Source organism: Hyla sarda, chromosome 10 (assembly GCF_029499605.1).
Source record: "Hyla sarda isolate aHylSar1 chromosome 10, aHylSar1.hap1, whole genome shotgun sequence".
Taxonomy (NCBI): Eukaryota; Metazoa; Chordata; class Amphibia; order Anura; family Hylidae; genus Hyla; species Hyla sarda.
Genome location: NC_079198.1, coordinates 18,700,744 through 18,720,719, shown reverse-complemented (window position 1 = coordinate 18,720,719; position 19,976 = coordinate 18,700,744). Strand labels below are relative to the sequence as shown.

The 19,976-nt window shown below is 41.4% G+C and overlaps 1 protein-coding gene across 1 annotated transcript in view; it reads right to left on the bottom strand.

Moving 5' to 3' along the window:
• LOC130294331 (carcinoembryonic antigen-related cell adhesion molecule 5-like) overlaps positions 1-19,976 on the bottom strand; it is a 58,531-nt gene that overhangs the window by 5,117 nt on the left and 33,438 nt on the right. The window contains exons 10-14 of the mRNA XM_056543953.1: positions 8,869-8,906; positions 7,563-7,690; positions 6,507-6,860; positions 2,488-2,754; positions 1,682-2,053 (exon numbers count right to left, since the gene is read on the bottom strand). Coding sequence (XP_056399928.1) covers positions 1,682-2,053; positions 2,488-2,754; positions 6,507-6,860; positions 7,563-7,690; positions 8,869-8,906 — 1,159 coding nt within the window. The remainder of the gene's footprint in view (positions 1-1,681; positions 2,054-2,487; positions 2,755-6,506; positions 6,861-7,562; positions 7,691-8,868; positions 8,907-19,976) is intronic.

Here is a 19,976-nt window from a genome sequence, read left to right as displayed (position 1 = left end):
AGTCTTTTGCACCCTGCAGTTAAGTAGTAGAATGCCAATGATCAGACAGAAGGAGTCCTCTCCCTTTTTGAAACTCTTTATATGCTGAGGTTGCTGTTGATCCTGGCATCTAAGGAGTAAAACTGCTGAATCAGAATCCCAGCTGTGTTTTACATCCAGGCCCCTGTAGTAATTGTTTTTTCACTATACTGTCTGTTTTTAATAATCTATATATATATAAAACTCAACGTGTGTGTGTATGTATGTATGTATGTGTGTATGTTTCAGCATCACGTCCAAACGGCTAAAGATATTAACATGAAACTTGGCCACATGTTACTTATATGTCAACAACAAACATAGGATAGGTGATTTAACCCTTACTCACCCCCATTTGCCAGGGGCCGGGTTTATGTTTAAAGTCCCATACAAGTCAATGGGAAATATATGTTACTGTATAACTTCTAAACGGCTTGATATATTTTGATAATACTTGGTCACATGTTACTTATATATCCACTTAAAATATAGGATAGTTAATTTAACCCTTAACTACCCCCATTTGTGAGGGTCGGGGTTTTTGTTTAACGTCCCATACAAATCAATGGGAAATGTATGTTCTCACATAACTTCCGTACGGCTGGAGATATTTCAATAACTGGTACACATATTACGGGTTGGGATAGGAGGTCGACATAAGAGGTCGGGATAGGAGGTCGGGATAGGAGGATGGGATAGGAGGATGGGTTAGTAGGACGGGATAGGAGGACGGGATTGGAGGTCGGGATAGGAGGACCGGGATAGGAGGATGGGATAGGAGGTCGGGATAGGAGGTCGGGATAGGAGGTCGAGATAGGAGGACGGGATAGGAGGTCGAGATAGGAGGACGGGATAGGAGGTCGTGATAGGAGGACGGGATAGGAGGTCGAGATAGGAGAACGTGATAGGAGGTCGTGATAGGAGGACGGGATAGGAGGACGGGATAGGAGGACGGGATAGGAGGAAGGGATAGGAGGTTGGGATAGGAGGTCGGTATAGGAGGACAGGATAGGAGGACGGCATAGGAGGACTGGATAGATGGAAAGGATAGGAGGACGGGATAGAAGGACGGGATAGGAGGACGGGAAAGGAGGACAGGAAAGGAGGTCGAGATATGAGGACGGGAAAGGAGGATGGGATAGGAGGACGGGATAGGAGGACGGGATAGATGGACGGGATAGGAGGACGGGATAGGAGGATGGGATAGGAGGATGGGATAGGAGGACGGGATAGGAGGATGGGAAAGGAGGACGGGAAAGGAGGTCGAGATAGGAGGACGGGAAAGGAGGTTGAGACGGGACGGGATATGAAGTCAAGAGCTTCTTCCTTTGTTTATTTTCCTCCCCAACAAGGATTAGGAAGGAAAAACCGGGCAACGCCGGGTACTCAGCTAGTGTCATAAAAAAAGTGGGAATTGAAGTGTTACTGGATCATGAATCCTTTTATCACAGGAATCCTGAAACTTTTGTCTCTTTGAAAATCCATCACATCTGTCCACAATACACAAAAATAATAAACTTTGTTTAGTTAGCATTACATGATTATACACTGATAGCAGAGTAAGGTGTACTTTACTTTGGGGCATGTGATTCCCTAAATTCTACTGCTAAGTGTCCTTTGTAGCCATCATTTCTGATAGTAGACCTGTCAATATTCCTCTTACCATTCATCCTCTTGGTCACACGTTTCCTGTATAACCAGACACTTCCAATAATTATTAATAGAGCTCCAAATATTATGGCAAAGGCAAGTCCAAGTATAAGTCCCATGGGATTACCATCAGTCACATTCACGTATATAGAGACAGAAGCCGTGCGGGCAGTCACTGTGTTCTTCACTATACACCAGTACAGGCCTTCATTCTCATTTATAGCACTACTAATACTATATTTGTTAGTTTTTTCCTCTAGGACAGTGTTATTGTGTTTCCACTGATATTCAGGAGTTGGGAAAGAATCAGCCGAACATGATAAAGTGATGGAAGAACCCGGCCTCACATAGGACGACCCTTCTATTTTCACATAGTCTGGGCCATCTACAAAGAGAAGAGAAGAAGATCCAACAAGTGAAGCTTCCTATAGACAAGAGATAATTCATGGCAGAAAGTAATGGTTATAACTTTATTCACAGCCAGTGACATCTCAGGTGCTGAACAAAGACGGATATTCTCCAGAAAATTGTATTTGTTGGATTAGATGATTTTAACAACATGTTCAGATGTAAAGTTTAATGTGATTTATACACAACTGTAGGCAACCTGATAGAGTTTGTAATAGAGTCTTCTCTACCTATTTTCCAGCCATTAATGGAAACATATTATAATTTTTTTAAACTTCCATCTATTATTATTTGTAAGGTTTCTGGCAACTCCAGTGATCAGATCATCGTATATGTAATGTCAGGACCAGTTATAATACAGAAGATACAGTCTATAATGGTCACACCAGTACAAGTATTATGGTTACTCACAGGCCACAGTGACTTTGTAGGGATCACTGGAATCCTTACTGACAAGGTTCTGAGCCTCACACTGGTATTCTCCTGCGTCTTCTCGTTTTAAATAAAAGAAGAGCAGAGTCTTGTTATCTCCATATAACGTGGTGATGGGGGAGATGCTGCCACCACGTCTGCTCCATCTTATCGTATTGGCCTGTGAGGTGTCGCAGGTTAGGGCGAATCTTTCAAATTCTTTGGGTTGGTTGGAGGGTGCTGTAATTTTAGGTTTAGTGACCGGCTCTGTAAATTGAGAAACAACGAGGGGACAAGTGTTATATAATGACATTTCTATTTAGATCAAAAGTAAAATGTATCTTGTAAAGTTAGCAATAGATAATGTGCATCAGAATTGAGTACCGTATAAGAGTCTCTTATCCAGGACCTTTATCTAAAAGTTAAATGGGCACTGTCATTAAAGCTAATTTTTGCTATTGCACTCCTTATGGTAAATAAAAATCTTTCTAATGTACTTTATTTTTTTATGAACTTTTCTATGTTTTATTTGTGCTTAAAAAAGCTGCCACTAGGTGTCTCCCTACTTGTCCAGAGCCCATTTCCCCCTATCTCTTACATAGACTTTGGACTCCTGCTGGCCTGACAGAAGTCCAAAATTGGGAAATGCAGTCTGGAGTGCTGAGGGGTGTGTGCAGCCTTAGCCAATCAGAGCTCAACCCTCAATGAACTGCTCTGGGCTGTGTGTAGCAGAGTGAGGGAGGAAGTTCTCCCCTGTATGGCTTCAGATGATGTCACGCCTACTGGGGAACGCCCCTTCCCAGTCTGTGAATCTGACTGAGACTGAGCAGAAAATACAGAGCAATATCAAGGTAGAAAACTAAAAAATAATAAAAATAAAGGCAGGGGGTTATCATGATGGGGCAGTGAACTGGGAGGATTATAACATTAAAAAAGATCATGACAGGAACTATTTAAAGCTAAGAGGGTCTACAGGGAATTGTTCTCACTCTGTGGTGGTGTTGCAGGGAGATTACCTCGATCTCCTGGGCAGCACAACTCAATAGTCTTGGTGCTCGTGTGTTATGGTGCCAACCTCTTTACCACCAGAATTTGTGCAAAGTATCCAGGAAAGGATGAGCACAGCAGATGAGGTTTATGCTTCATCAGGTCAGTCTTCCTTAATGTCAGCATATGAAAACCGTGTTCAAAGACGCATAATTTGTTGGTGAAGATTTTTAGTAATGTTTTGGCTTGAGCCTTTTATCGAGCTGTTTATAATCCGATGTCCATAGGGAGTATATGCTGATGCAGGAGTCCACAAATCAAGGTGAGATTTATGAAGAATGATCCATCCTGTATGTAACTGTGGGGACCCTAGAGACTGCACGGGACCTTTGGAGCATGGTGTTTGCTGATCCTTTCCTGGATATGTTGCAGGGAGATTGAACATTTGCAGCCAGTTTGCAAAGGAGTTGAGGTGCAACAACATAAGACCCCCCCCCCCCCCCCCCATTTTGGAAATACACCCTTAAATAAACTTATCTAGGGGGTAGTGAGCTTTTGATCCCTAACAGATATTTCAGAAAATGTATTAGAATTGGGTCATATGATGTAGTTACAGCTTACATTTTCTCATGTTTACAAAGAACATAGGGGCATAAGCACCCCAAAATTTGTAACTTAATTTCTGCTGAGTACATTAGTACCCCATATGTGGCCATTAGGTGTTATATGTTTATTTCCAAAAGATTCCCTTTTGGGAATCCAAAAAAATCCTAATTTCCCATATACTACTTAATTGTAAATTAAAACTCCCATAAGCTTTATTATATACTACACACTTTTATATTAAAATCAAACAGCGCTGTTTGCTCCATTTACTCTTTTAAGTATTGAATTCTCAATGCAGACTTCTCTGCTACTTTTGTACTTCTTGTTTATAAATGGACTATCCTGTATGCCTGCAGGTCACACAGGGTTAATTGATAGGAGTAGCAGCGCTATCGTAATTAAAATATCCACTCTGCCCCCTAACATGTTTCGCTACGACGTAGCGTTATCAAGAGGTAGCGTTATCAAGAGGTTATATGGGCACACAGCAGGGCTCAGAAGGAAAGGAGCCCCATTTTGGTGCAGATTTTGCTTTAACTGCTTTTGGGAAATATGAGAAATTTCAGTGCCCCCATGATACCAGTAGAATGGACACCTCCCCCAGAAGTGACCCCGTTTTGAAAGCTACATGCCTCAAAAAGTTCATGTAGGGGTCTAGCAAGCATTTGGACTCCCCAGTGGTCTAAGGAACGATTTTAGCCCTGGACCCTAGGAAGTGACCCTGTTTTTGAAACAACACTTCTCATCTAGGGATATAAATTAATTTAGGGGTGTAGTGAGGATACTTTGAAAATTAGTCATTTTTACAGCAACCAGAAAAACACAGCCTAAAAACTTCAAAACTTCACAAAACACCTCAATTGTGATTTTAGGTCAAATCACTTTCACCCGATGACAATATTTCTTTAAAAAACGCACTTTGAATATAAAGAGAAAAAACAATGAGTCCAATAAGTTCACAAGGGTGACCTCCAGTGATAGCGGTCTGATTAAATGACCAGATGTAGTAATCAAACACCACACCAAATCTCTGCACAGCCGGAGGATTCATGGGAATTTCAGTGATAGATTTTCAATCAGAAATAACTGAAAAATGTACCTGCCACCTCAGCTAAAACAGGTAAGCAGAAGGCACATACAAGAACTTCTACATTATTCTCTAATAATAGCCTAATCTGCACTATATAAGTGGAAAGGGTTTATCCCAAAACTACAACATGACACCCATTTACAGAATAGGTGATCAATGGGGGTTTGACTGCTGGAACCGATCACAAGAACAGGGTTCCTGCAGGTTGTGCACTGACACTCTATTCAAACTCTATGGGACTGACAACAAAAGCAGATGAGATGGTGGAAAACAGAGCTTGGGTATCTTGAGCCGTCCCATAGTGTGTGAATGAAGCCATGTCCATTATGTATACGGCTGCTCCAACCACAAAGAGGCACAAGACCCCCATTTTCCTGATCAGTCAGGATCACAGTGGTCGGGCCCCCACCATTCACTCTGTACCCACAATCTTTAGAATTCAGGGGCCACAGCACAGATTTTCCTGTACTAACTAGAGAAAATAGGGGGCCAATAATTTTTTTCAGCACTGTACACTAACATCTTATTCCAAGACAATGACATATTGAGTTGAGGAACATCTGGATTTTAGTTGTATAAATTACTCTATTGTAACCAGATCGCACTTAGGTCCTATTCTCAACATCGACCACTAAATAATTATATTTGGAATGTATCAGCCAGTGAGGATCGGCCTCAGAAGGGGATGTTCACTGTGGGAAATCATGGTAGACCCGGGGCCAGTATGACCTCCCTCTCATAGGAGCTTCTTCTGCTCAAATACCCAGTGACTTGATTCTATTGTATACAGGGGCAAATAATACTGAGGATTCAAATATTAGGGCAATGAATATGGTCACATTGGTCACTTCATCACTTTTAGTCTTTACGCTGAATATATTGGGATCAAGGAAGACATGAGGGTTCTTAGCTTTCTAGATGCCAAAGGACTTTACCAACTCTTTAGCACTAATGCTAATATTCATATGTAATATTGTGGTATAAAGACACGTGCAATCGCTATGACATGTGCAGGAACCGGCTGTTATAATGACATAGGGTCCAGGGACTACATACTGTAAATCATTCATAGTCAACATGGATCATAGCGTCTTCTACTGATTCAGAGCTAGAAAGTGTATATTTTTTCTGTAAAAGTAAAAACCATTCTAATGACAAATACTCAATAGAGACTTATGGGTGAAAATTGCCCCCAGCAGCCGATCAGAAAACATATCTCCAGTGCAGTTTACAAAATGGAAGCAGAACTCTGGTTGTAACGTGTAAGAGCAACAACTTCATACATGAGGTGCAGTGTGATCTTATAACATCCGGAAAGGAGAAAAATTATACTCACCATAGACAGTCAGGGTCACAGCTATGTCTTCTTGTGTCCCTGTCTGTATCCTCGCTATATAATTCCCTTGATCAGTGATAAGAAGATCTTTGATCTGTAATGAACCATTATTGAAAGCTGAGAACCTAGGACTGTACAGAGGTCCAGAAACTAATGAGGAAAAACTACCAGGAAAATATGCCAGGATCGAATACTGAGAAGATGGATTTGGTCCTTTAAACCAGGTGGCAACCTGAATGTCCCCAGTAATCCCAGTAACACTCATGGTGACGGATCCATTAATAATCGGATACTGAGGGATCAGCTGGATACGGCCCATTCCACTGGTCACATCCATTGTGAGGCCGAGGAGAACTACAAGAGAAAAGATCATCAGATTCTTTATATTTCTCAGATCAACTCAAAATATTTTAATTAAACTATGGTCATTAATTTAGGGGTTTCCCAGAGAAAACCAGCATAGAAGTCAACAGGAACACCACATAGAAGAAGCTACAATGAAGCTGTAGTATACTGTAGTTGCATAGCGATACAGCTCTTCCATTGACCCTACAAGGATATCAAGTGAATACAGCAGAATTACCCCAAGGACCAGACAGCACTAGTCTTGGAGTACGAGCCCTCTTTATTGAAGAGGAATGCATGGCTTTTTATATACCATGAGATCAAATAAAAGACATAATCCAACTAGCACAGACATTAAGTTCACAGAACACATGCAGTCCTCCTTCAGGTCTGACCAGTCACCCAAATTAGCATAGTGACAGGCAGGGGCGTAGCTAGAAACCACAGGGCCCTGGTGCGAAAAATTGCCCTGGGCCCCCCTACCACCTGACGACCCCCTTCCCCAATTCCGGACGACCCCTTACTTGGCCGCACAAAGATATTAGTGACTACAGCACTGATGAGACACAACAATATAAGTGACTAACAGGCAGGGCCAGACAGACACAACATAGGCTATTCTATTGCCGTCATCACTCTATATTTTCAATTTCTCATTTGTACTTATTCCTCTATTGACATTCTTCAGATCATTATTTCATTATATCTTACCTGTCCGGCATCTCAGCTCGTCCCTTTTACCATCTGCCACTGTTGGAACCTTCCCGACACGCCGTCCTCCCTTCATCTTCTTTTTTACCTGCGTCATCACCGCCATCTTCTGCCTGCACTCCGCGGGTCTCGCGATATCTCACAGCAGAGTGGTTATCACCTGCTGTGTCTCGGCGGGAATCCTGTCAGTCAGAACCGCCTGTCAGTGACACAGCACAGTACCTCCTCCTATACTCCTGTACTCGGTGAATTAACTACATATTTGCTAATTTCCTAATTGTTACCTTAATAATTTTATTCATTTCCTATCCTGTGCTACCATCTAGTGGCCAATTTTAATAACTGCTTTAATAAAAGCAAAAAAAATTCAGTCTTGCCACTTTATTTCAGGTACTTGATATATGCTTAGTATATATATATATATATATATATATATATATATATATATATATATTATCTACCAGTATATGTATATATATATATATATATATATTATTCATTTATTCTAAATATATTTTATTTATTGCTTATTTAATACTTCCCATATGGAAATGCCTGAAGAATCCACAAATCTCTCCAGAGAGATGCGTCCCCAACCTTTAAGCTCAGAGATTGATAATCATGAGCATCTTCAAAATATGGCGAATTATTCCGTGGCCCACTCTGTTCAATCTGCAGTCAAATCTGCAGTCACAGTACTGCAAAACAGTATATCCAAATCTGTCTCCATAGCTCACGTTCTTCTAATGTGAACCTTAAAATCCCTTCTGACCAATATTTGTCTCCAGAGACCTCAGTCTCTAAGTTAGCAAAAGGTTTTAATGTCCCCAAAAAAAGGTATTGCTAAGAGACATCATACCGCTGAGGGCAATGTTCCCCTGAAGAAACTCTCAAAAGGGGTTCGCCAAGACATTCTAATAGATGACAGACCTAATGTTGGTCACTCTGACTGTGTTACTCAAACACACATTTTACACTCTGCCCAAGAGGAAGGACACTATAAACGGGCTCAGAAAACCGCTAAGAGGTCAAAACCCAATTCTTTTATTGAACCTGATTCAGATTAATCTATGGATTCAAAGGAGGAGGATGTCATCGGTGACCATGAATATCTCTCACAAGAGAGTGGAGAAAATGTAATTTCAGATTTGGATCCTTCTTCTTTCGATCCGTCATTCATCCACCACCCTAGATCTGGAGAATGGCTCCCTAATCCTTTATTGGTCAAATTTTTATCAATCTGGATAAATAAAGGTCTGGACAAGAGTACCCGCAATAAATTGAAAGCAGAATGTCCCAGACCTACCCTTCCGTATAGTTCCTCATTGACTCCGGAACTTGATCCTATTTTAAACAAATTTCTTATGAAAACAGGCAAGAATCCAAAAAAGGGGATTGACAGAAGCTTCAAAGCCTGTCAAGATTAACTGCGAGATGTTCTATCAAAAATTCTCGACTTAGTCGAAGATTCCTCTACCTCCTCCAAACCCGTTGACATGGAAATTTTAAGGGTCTGGGCACAATGTGCCATATGTTTTCTTGGCAACGCCAATACAGCCTTATCTATCGATCAGAAACGTGCTATTCTAATGAAAATTGCCCAACAACTTACAAATCTTGCCTCTAATGACCCTACTCGCCCCACTGAAGGCATGTTATTTGGGGAAGATTTTTTTCATGAAATGGGGAAATATGTAGGACTTTTCTCCTTCATCAATAAAGCTCAGACCTCCTTGAAGAAGGTCTTTTCCAACCGTGTTTTTGGTCGAGCCGGAAAAGGGAGGAGCCGCTTTTCTGGATGCTATCTCCCCAGAGAACAAACCCGAAGCTCCTATCAACAATATCAACAGTATCAACAACCAAACTACACGGACCAAGCTCCAAATCGTCCAAAATACTTCCCCTACCGAGCCAGGACTTGGTGCCCTAGAGGACAGCGAGGAGTTCCACATGCAAAATCATCTACAGGTAAGTCTTCCACTTTCTTCCATGCAATGTGCCATTTAATTGGACTATGATTACTTCAGACTCTTGGATTCTGAACACTTTATCAGGTTTCCTAATAGAATTTGTGTCCCCGCCCATCCAATACACTCTTCCTCATCCTATTCAGTTTTCAATAACAGACCAAAATCTGATCAAATCAGAAGTAGAAGATCTTATCGCAAAGAAAGCCATCATACCCGTCCCATAAAAATTTCCAGGCTTTCTCAGCAATCTCTTTCTTGTAAAAAAAGAAAGATGGAGGTAACAGACCTGTTATCAATCTGAGACTACTCAACAATTTTGTTGTGTACAGACACTTCAAGATGGAGGGCATTCATCTCCTAAGAGATATATTACTGAAAGACTATTGGTTAATCAAGATAGATCTGAAGGATGCTTACTTAACCATTCCAATTTATCCTTCCCCCCAAATATTTCTTTACAAAACTGAAGCCAATTGTTGCACTGCTCAGAAGCCGAGGAGTACGTCTTATTATTTACCTCGACGATATTCTCATCATGGCCCAATCCGTATCTCTTCTTCTCATTCACAGAGATTGGACTTTATCTCTCCTCTCCAACCTAGGCTTTCTTACCAACCACAAAAAAATCCATTCTACTTCCATCTCAAGAAGTAGAATTCCTAGGTTTTATGATCAACACTCGATCAACCACTCTGAGCCTTCCCCCCAGGAAACTGAAGACTATTCGGAAGGAAATTTGCCAAATCTTTCGCAAAGATCTTATTTCTCTGAGAACTCGGATTTTGGGTCTTCTTTCAGCCTCCATTCAAGCTGTTTTTCCAGCTCCCCTCCATTATCGAGCCATACAACGGTTAAATATCCGACACCTAAGAGAAGGTCTGGGATATTTAGACGAAGTTCATCTATTTTCAGATGCCAAAGAAGAACTTCTTTGGTGGCTTTCCCATATCCAAGTTTGGTATGGCAAAACCATTTTCCATCCGAATCCATACATTATCATAGAATTGGATGCAAGTCTATCGGGATGGAGAGCTTGCTGCGGTTCCCTCTCTACTGGAGGGAAATGGTCTTCTTCAGAATCCCATTACACATCAATTGCTTAGAACTTTTGGCTGGGTCCTTCGCTCTAAAGAGTTTTGTGAAGGATTCCTCACATTGTTGTGTTTTACTTCGCATGGACAACATATCTGCGGTCCAATATATAAATCATCTTGGTGGAATGACATCAAAAGCCCTTGCAGACATTGCGAAAGATTTCTGGCATTTTTGTCTAGACAGACATATAACCTTGAAGGCAGAATATCTTCCAGGCATCTCCAATTCGATTGCAGATTGGAACTCGTGCTTCCTTACAGATTTCAGTGATTGGAAACTCCATCCTTCAATATTCCAACAAATCAACCAATTATGGGGTCCTCTACATCTAGACATGTTCGCTTCTCATCTGAACTGTCAAATTCCTCAGTTCTTCAGCAGGAGACCAGACCCAGATGCTTTGGGAATGGACGTTTTCCTCCAATTCTGGCCTCAAGAAACGCTCTATGCATTTCCTCCTTTCAATCTAATCCCTCAGGTTCTTCAGCAAACCTCACTTCGGAAATTGACTATGGTTCTCATCACTCCTTGGTGGTCAACTCAACCATGGTTCCCTTAATTACTTCACCTCTTAATAGATTATCCTCACATTCTTCCTTTCTTTCCGGATCTCCTCCAGGACCCTCTTGGCAACTTTCATCCATTAATTATATCAGATCAACTAGTTCTAATTGCTTGTTTAATCTTGGGAATTCCAGACCAACCTCTCCACTTTATCTTACAACTAGAGAACTCCTCTCAGACGCTTGGGCTCCAGGCACCAGATCTGCTTACAGATTAGCCTGGAAAATTTGGCTTCATTGGTGCTCTCAACGGGACTTGGATCCCTTACAAACATCTATTTCTAACATCCTAAATTTTCTTTCAGCATCCTTTGACGCTGGTAGAGCTTATAGAACCATCAACTTATATTGCTCCGCTATTTCTGCTAGACATTCTCTTATTGATTCCATTCCGGTTGGTACACATCCTCTCGTATGCAAACTTTTAAAAGGCATATGTTTCCGACATCCTCCTATATACAATTCTACCTGGGATGTCAATATTCTTTTACATATTTTCCTTTCTTGGGAAGACAATGATCCCTGGTCCCTACAGTTACTTTCATTCAAACTTACTGTTCTTCTATGTCTCATATCTATAAAAAGTGTCTCTGATGTTAGAGCTCTTGATATAACTAGAAGACTATACTCCCCTGAAGGAGTTATTTTTACAGTTTATCATCGCACAAAAACTATCTTACATTTCCGTATTTTACCTAACCTTTCCTCACCAACACAAACTTTGCGTTGCACGCTGTTTACGCTCTTATGAGTCTAAAATGGAATCTCTATGCTCCCCTTCTTCCTCTCAACTTCTGATTTCCTTTTGTAAGCCTCACAAACCTGTTTCTTCCAGCATTTTAGCCCGCTGGGTTTAATTAACTATGGCTATGGCTGGCATCGACATCTCTAAATTTGGCGCTCATTCTACTAGAGGAGCTGTATCTACAAAACTATTTTAATCTGGCACTTCTCTTTCTGATATTATTAAGGCCGCAAATTGGTCATCTGATTCGATTCAACTTTCAAAACATTCTATATCAAACCTGATTCTCATGTTTCTATGGTACTTTTGTAATATCTTATAATGATTGATGATTGAGATATATATATATATATATATATATATATGTGTGTGTGTGTGTGTGTCTTTCTATTTATGTTCATGCTTAGCTTTAAACTAGCATAATAGGAGTGTCTTGTATTTCAATAAAATTGAAGATTTTCATACCCTTGGTGAAGGAAAATATAGATTTTATTAAAGACAGGACGCCAGTATTATCCTACCCAATGAACCCTATGATTCTTTACTTTACTTTCATTTCTTCAGCCACTTAAGATGGTCATCTCCAAAAAGATCTACACACTTCTACTGAAGTTTCTTTCCTGTTGAAGACTCTTCTTGTTCTGGTTCTACTTTACTTGAATTGATTTCCTGTTACAAACTATTTACCTTTGCTCAAAAGAAGAAGGAAGATATGATACCAACTGTCACTCATATATCATATACTGTATTCTGATTGATTTACATTGCATGGTAGCATGTTTGGCTTCACCATGCTTACGTTTTTTTTCAAGTTTTTTCTGATAGAAACATTTATATATATTCTTTTGCTGCTGATATAGTAAAAGAGGTTTTAAGCATAATACTCGAGTCTTGTCTTTAATAAAATCTCTATTTTCCTTCACCAAGGGTAGGAAAATCTTCAATTTATGTGCAGGTTGTTCAGTAACAGACTGTGTTTTATTTGATCTATTTCTGTGTACCCTGAACATATGGGGGAAATGTGATGTGACTACAAGCAGTGGTGTATTTAGGTTTTCTGTTGTCCTGGCCCTGACTAAAGTCATGCACCAACGTAATCTAAATCTTCCCGGCTCTTCTTGTGGAGACAACACCTTTTCCTGTTTAAGAGCCACCCTTTCCACTGCAAACTCCACCCCTTCCTCTTTTGGCCCCACCTTCTCTTTTTAAACTCCACCTTTTCCTCTTTTTTCTATAAACATAGAGCATCTGTTTGTATATATTGTTGATGGGGTGTGTCCCAAGTTGGCGGCAGCAGCTAAAGATTTAAGGAAAAAAAATTATTGTCCCCAGCTACTGCCTTCCAATAAGGTGCCACCCTAGGCCTGAGTCTTGTTGGTGTAGTTAAATATACAGGGCTGAATACAATCTCATTGTTACACCTCCAGTGTTTCAGTCCTGTATGCACAGGGAAATATAACAGAGAACTGGTGCAGTGCGAACAAAGTCTTTGAGACCGGAGTAAGAGGTTCGGATTATAGAAGATGTTAGTGTTAGATTATTAGCAGATCCGAGAGGATGTGTAGGATGGTAGAGATGAGGGAGGAGATGTAGGGAGGTGTAGCACTGGGGAGAGCTTTGTGGGTGAAACTGAGAATTCTGGACTGTATTCTGGACTTAATGGGACCAGTGTAGTGACTGACTTGGGGGAGGAATCGGTGTAACGGCTAGAGAGAAGGACAAGTCTGGCTGTATCATTTTGGATGGACTAGAGAGGATTGAAGACGGAGCATGGATTGGAAAAAAGGAAAACATTGTGTGATTACATTTTTTGGAGACACTTTAGAAATACTTTGGGGCGGATTTATTATTGTTTATACACCAGTGTTTGGCATAAAAAAAAGTCACAAATCTAATTCACAAAAATTTGAGACTTTCTGACTGGTTTGTACCACTCTTGCCACTGTAGTAGCAGGGTGTGATGAGGGCAGATGTTGTTACCCTAGGGCACATGGCATTAACCCCTTGTATTCATGACACCAGGGCGTGGTTTAGCCTAATACCACCCGAAGGTATACACTGGATCCTGGGCCAGGCACGGGGGCAATAAAGACTCCAACGCCAAGTTACGGACAACGGTAGCTTTACTGAGGGTAGACAGATAGTAAAGTCTATACAGTTCAGCCAGGGCCCAAAGAGGGGACCAGTGACGCAGAGACCTTAAGGGCTTGCTGGGACTTGTACATTTGAATGCAGACCACGCAGACTTGACAGATGACAGGGACTGACTTGACTTGACTCTTAAAACTGTGACTTTATCTTACTTGACTTGATGGTGGCTGCAGGACTGGACTTTGAGGTCTCCAACACTCTGGACACTCACACTAGGCGACTGCACATGACCTCAGCAGGAAGAGAGAGAAGAGAGAGAAGCTCCATCCAGGGCTTATATGGGGGAGACTAGCAGGGAGCCCATACGTGTCTCTTGGGATCACCTGGTCACTGGTACCTCCTGGGTAACAATCACATGACATAACTCTTAAAGATACAACACATTTTATTATACAATACACTGCAGAACATATGTACAGGGAAAATCATGTGCAAGGGGCCCTGGGGACACTGAAGGAGGCTGCCTGACAGGACAGCAAGGGTACGGGGAAACAACTCCTGTACTGGGCCACCACACCACATTCAGAAAATGGTGTGGGACTACATGTGAAAGATGGTGGGCCTCAATTACCTGGCAGACTTACTATAGTTTACACTGGTAAATGATAGATAGAATAGAATGGTAGATTTCTGCATGAAGGGCTCAGGCAGCAACTGAATTGCCAGATCCATTTTGAATTGAACTTTGCAGTGGGATTTTACTTTAAGGGGTACTCCGGTGGGGAAAAAAAATTTAATTTTTATTTTATTAACTGGTGCCAGAAAGTTAAACAGATTAGTAAATTACTTCTATTAAAAAATCTTAATGCTTCCAGTACTTATTAGCTTCTGAATACTACAGAGGAAATTCTTTTATTTTTGGAACACAGTGCTCTCTGCTGACATCTCTGTCCATTTTAGGAACTGTCCAGAGCAGCATATGTTTTCTATGGGGATTTTCTCCTACTCTGGACAGTTCTTAAAATGGACAGAGGTGTCAGCAGAGAGCACTGTGGTCATGATGTTATAAAGTGCATAGTATAATAGTCACTGATACAATGATTATTCTTTGTTGTAGTCAATCACATTGTCTGTGAATATTTGTAATCCGAAACACAGGTTTGGCTCTTTATGCAGGGAGTCCGCTGCTAGAGACTATGCCGTCTCAATAATGGGCAGCGATGTTGAAATGAACTTTAAACAATGTTAGTAGACAAGAGTTATACTGTTTGCATACAATTGTAAGAAGGGCTTGATTCTCCTGAGCGGAGACCCACTGCTAGAGATTATGCGGTCTCAGATATGTGCAGTGGGATTAGTGGGAAAGTAAAACGGGCTTCAATAATACAGCATAGCTGTATACATAGTACCTGGTGTGGCGCTGGCGGTCCCGGCTTTGTGTATATGGTCGTTGCTGTTAGAGATTTTTAGTCTATTTAGTCTATTGCAGTATCCAACACTGTGGGTATAGGTGTAATTTGAGTTGCTCGGGTCTCAGGACACTAGTTGATAAGAGCCTCACCTATATTTTGTACATTTCAATTGTCAATTTACATTTAAAAAAATTACAATCTTTTAGTCTACAATTTAAATTCATCAAAACAATATAAAACCTGCACTTATGATCTTGTTGAGTCTAAAATATTAATATATTCTCATTGTTGTGTCCTGTACCTAGTAAGCTAGTAACTTTGTTTTAAGATGCTGTGTATAACTTCTTAATATCGGCCCCTATGAACGTTTTTTTGGACATCCATAGTGCAATATAACTTATCCTTCGGGTAGGGGATAGGTTATAGATCTCGAGGGGGCCAACCGCTGGGATACATTGAGGGGGCGTGTCAGCCGACTCATCAGTCGAGGACAGAACATCCCCTTCCAGCATACTGCTGCAGTCCTGGAGATCTTGGGGGTCGCAGCAGTCAGGCCCCCTTCAGATAGGGGATAAGTTCTAAGTCTCGGGGGGTCTGACCGCTGGGATACATGGGGTCATGTCGGCCGACACATCATGCAGGGACAGAACATCCCCTTCCAGTATACTGCTGCAGTCCAGGAGATCGCGGGGGTCCCAGCAGTCAGACCCCCTTCGGATAGGGGATACATTATATTGCACTACAGTTCTCCTTTAATACAAACTTCTGTTCAGTCCTGGAACAGTGATCCCCGAAATCTCAGGATCCTGTTCATCATGAATATCAGTTACATAATATACAGTAAATGATAGGACAAGGCGAAGACAAAACACATGTGACTTCTGTCACCAAGACATTTCCCCTGCTGGGTATACAGCCCTATCATTACATTATCAGCATGTGCAGGGTCCTGTAGATAGGACGCCTTATTATTCCTAGGACAGATATATAACTAATGGCAGAATAGTCACTATTTATCACTGATATATAAATGTATTATTGTATGTATAGAAATCTTACCTGTTATTATAAATCCCCTCATTGTAGATGACGGTCCGTTGTGTGACTCTCCTGGAGATCTATCATAGAATAAGGAAGTTGTCCGGGGCCGACACGTATCAGCAATCTCCTGTGTAAATCTAATCTTGCATTAAATAAATGTCCGGTTGTTAAGTTTCCTGAATGTGCTGCTTGACTAATATAGAATGGAACTTCTTTATTCTAAAAAATGTTATAAATAATTATTTTTAAAACACCTCTTTGCCCCCTTAGCACTATCTACAGTATACAGATATATCCATCACCTACATGAGCACGGAGGTGCACCCTCATTGTACTGCAATCTGGCCCTTATTTTTTTATTTAATGAATATTTTTTAAATCAATTATAAAAAAAAAATGTTTTTTAACAAATAAAAAAAATAATAAAAAAAAATAAAACAGGTACAAAATAGTACACTATTTAGATGTAGGTATGTGGTATGCACTTATGAGGGCAGAAAAATGCACTACACTACGCTTAAAAAAAATGTTTATTGCACAACACCAGCAGTACACAACAGTGCTGCAGCACACAGTCGCTGTGTACTAAACCCAAAATTGCACTGTCTCAAAGACTATTAGGAATGGACTGCTGGGTATTATACCGTCTACAGACTAGTATAACCAGCAGACCATTTGTTGTGGAACAAAGTCACAGAGTTGCGCTGAAAAATTATTCCTCCATCCTCTGCTAAGGTTTATGAAGTTGATGCAGCTTGTTCAAATGTATGAGGCAACACACAGCTCTCTGCCCCTCTCTTTAATACACTGCTGTAGAAAGTGACTGGGAGGTTAATGGATGCCGTAAAAATTATTTTCTGTGAAAAATGCACTGCTCTCGTTGACGTGACTAGGAGGTGAAACGCTGCTGGAAAAAGCTTGTCTGTGTAACACACAAAGCGCTGTCTTTTGTATCTCTCTGCAGTAAAAGGCTGAAGTGACTGGCTGGAATATGGCTGCCGATTATATAGGGCTGTGACATCACGGGGGTGACTGGCTGCTGATAGGCTGCATCCTGCATGTGATTCATTGTTCCCGCCTTCCCAGAGTTCCTTGCCCCATGTCCTCACATGTGGATCCGCCATTTTAGATGCCCTGGAGCCTGGACCGCACTAAATGGAGTTTAATGAAGCGATATGTGCTTCTCTAATGTCCATGTATTATATGGACAGTCCTTTAAAGGGGTACTCTGCTGCTCAGCGTTTGGAACAAACTGTTCCGAATGGTGGAGCCGGCACTGGGAGCTTGTCCGCTGAGCAGCGGAGTACCCCTTTAAAGCGGTACTCTGTGGATTTATTTATTTTTAATCAACTGGTGCCAGAAAGTTAAACAGATGTGTAAATTACTTCCATATAAAAATTTTAATCCTTCCAGTACTTATTAGCTGCTGTATAGTACAGAGGAAATTCTTTTCTGTCTGACCACATTGCTCTCTGCCTATACCTTTGTCCATGTCAGAAACTGACGAGAGTAGGAGCAAATCCCCATAGCAAACCTATTCTACTCTGGACAGTTCCTGACATGGGCAAAGGTGTCAGCAGAGAGCACTGTGATTAGAGATGAGCGAACTTACAGTAAATTCGATTCGTCACGAACTTCTCGGCTCGGCAGTTGATGACTTATCCTGCGTAAATTAGTTCAGCCTTCAGGTGCTCCGGTGGGCTGTAAAAGGTGGATACAGTCCTAGGAAAGAGTCTCCTAGGACTGTATCCACCTTTTACAGCCCACCGGAGCACCGGAAAGCTGAACTAATTTATGCAGGATAAGTCATCAACTGCCGAGCCGAGAAGTTCGTGACAAATCAAATTTACTGTAAGTTCGCTCATCTCTAACTGTGATCAGACAGAAAAAATATTTAAAAAGAAAAGAACTTCCTCTGTAGTATACAGCAGCTGATAAGTACTGAAAGAATTAAGATTTTTTTAATGGAAGTAATTTACAAATCTGTTTAACTTTCTGGAGCCAGTTGATATGAAAAAAATGTTTTCCACTGGAGTACCCCTTTAAGTTCAATGAAAACTGTGTAATGCTTCATATGTCTTGGGTTGGACTATAGTCAAAAAATCAAACACTTGCTGACAGGTTTCTCCTCAGATCGCTGCTGATTTCTGGGGTATCTAGAGGAGTCAACTTTTTTGGAGGGGCTTTTCTAGGAAACAGTGATTTCTATCTAAAGTAAAATAACATTGAAGAATAAAAAAAGTTTGTCAACTGTTTTGTTAGAATTTTACCAAGATTCTCTCAAGTTCAGGTAAAACAAAATTGCTATAAAGTTATTCAGTTCTTTCCAGTTCTTTCCATCGCTCCACTATACAGTGGTCCCTAAACATGCGATGGAAATTTGTTCCAAACGAGCCATCGTTTGTCGAATCCATCGTATGTTGAGGGATTCGTGCAATATAAAGTATAGGAAGCTGTACTCACCTGTCCCCGCCGCTCCGGACCACGTCCCGCCGCTCCCGATGGTGACCCCGGGCCTCCGCTGGGCTCTCCTGGTCTTCTCCGGTCCTCTGCTGGGCTCTCCTGGTCTTCTCCGGTCCTCCGCTATCTTCCGCAAGGCCTTACTGGGCCTGCGTAGCGACGTCATTACGCCGCTGCGTACGCCGTTCCTATTGGATGACGTGCGCAACAGCGTATTGATGTCACCGGAGAGGGCCGAGAAGACACCGGAGGACCAGCGCTGGACCAGAAGGGCACCCCGGAGCATCGTGGAGGGGTAAGAAAAACTCACCGCACCACACGGGGAACATTAAGCTGCTATCCGGCAGCAGCTTAAGCATTTTGCGCTGCCGGATAGCACTTAATGCGATGGCCCCGACATAATAAAGCATTGTATGTCGATGCTGACATCAACATGCGATGGCCTCTGAGAGGCCATCGTATGTCGATTTGATCATATGTCGGGGCCATCGTAGGTCGGGGGGTCACTGTAATGTTGATAACCAGATCATTTGGAATAAGCCTCTAGAGTTTAGTGAACTTACAGTAAATTGGCTCGTAGTGAACCTCAAAGCTCGGCTGTTGATTACTTTAGTCTGCATAAATTAGTTCAGCTTTCCAAGGGCTCCAGTTGCCTGGAAAAGGTGGATACAAACCTAGGAAACCTAAGACTGTCATCCCAGTCATTTCCAGTCAACCAGAGCCCTTGGAAAGCTGAACTAATTTACGCAGCCTAAAGTAATCAACAGCTGAGCTGCGAGGTTCGCTACGAGCCAATTTACTGGAAGTTCGCTCAACTCTATAAGCCTCATTGTACACAGTTATACTGTATATAGTTCACACATCACTTTATTTAAAGGGTCATCAGATGTCAACAATAGGTTATACAATGTTAATATATGTACATGAAAGATTAATAAGAAATTCATAATAACAATTGTAAAATACAAATAGCAGTATACGGACCTCTAGGCTCTAAGTTGTCTGATTGCGGGGGTCCTGCTGCTGGGGCTGTCTGC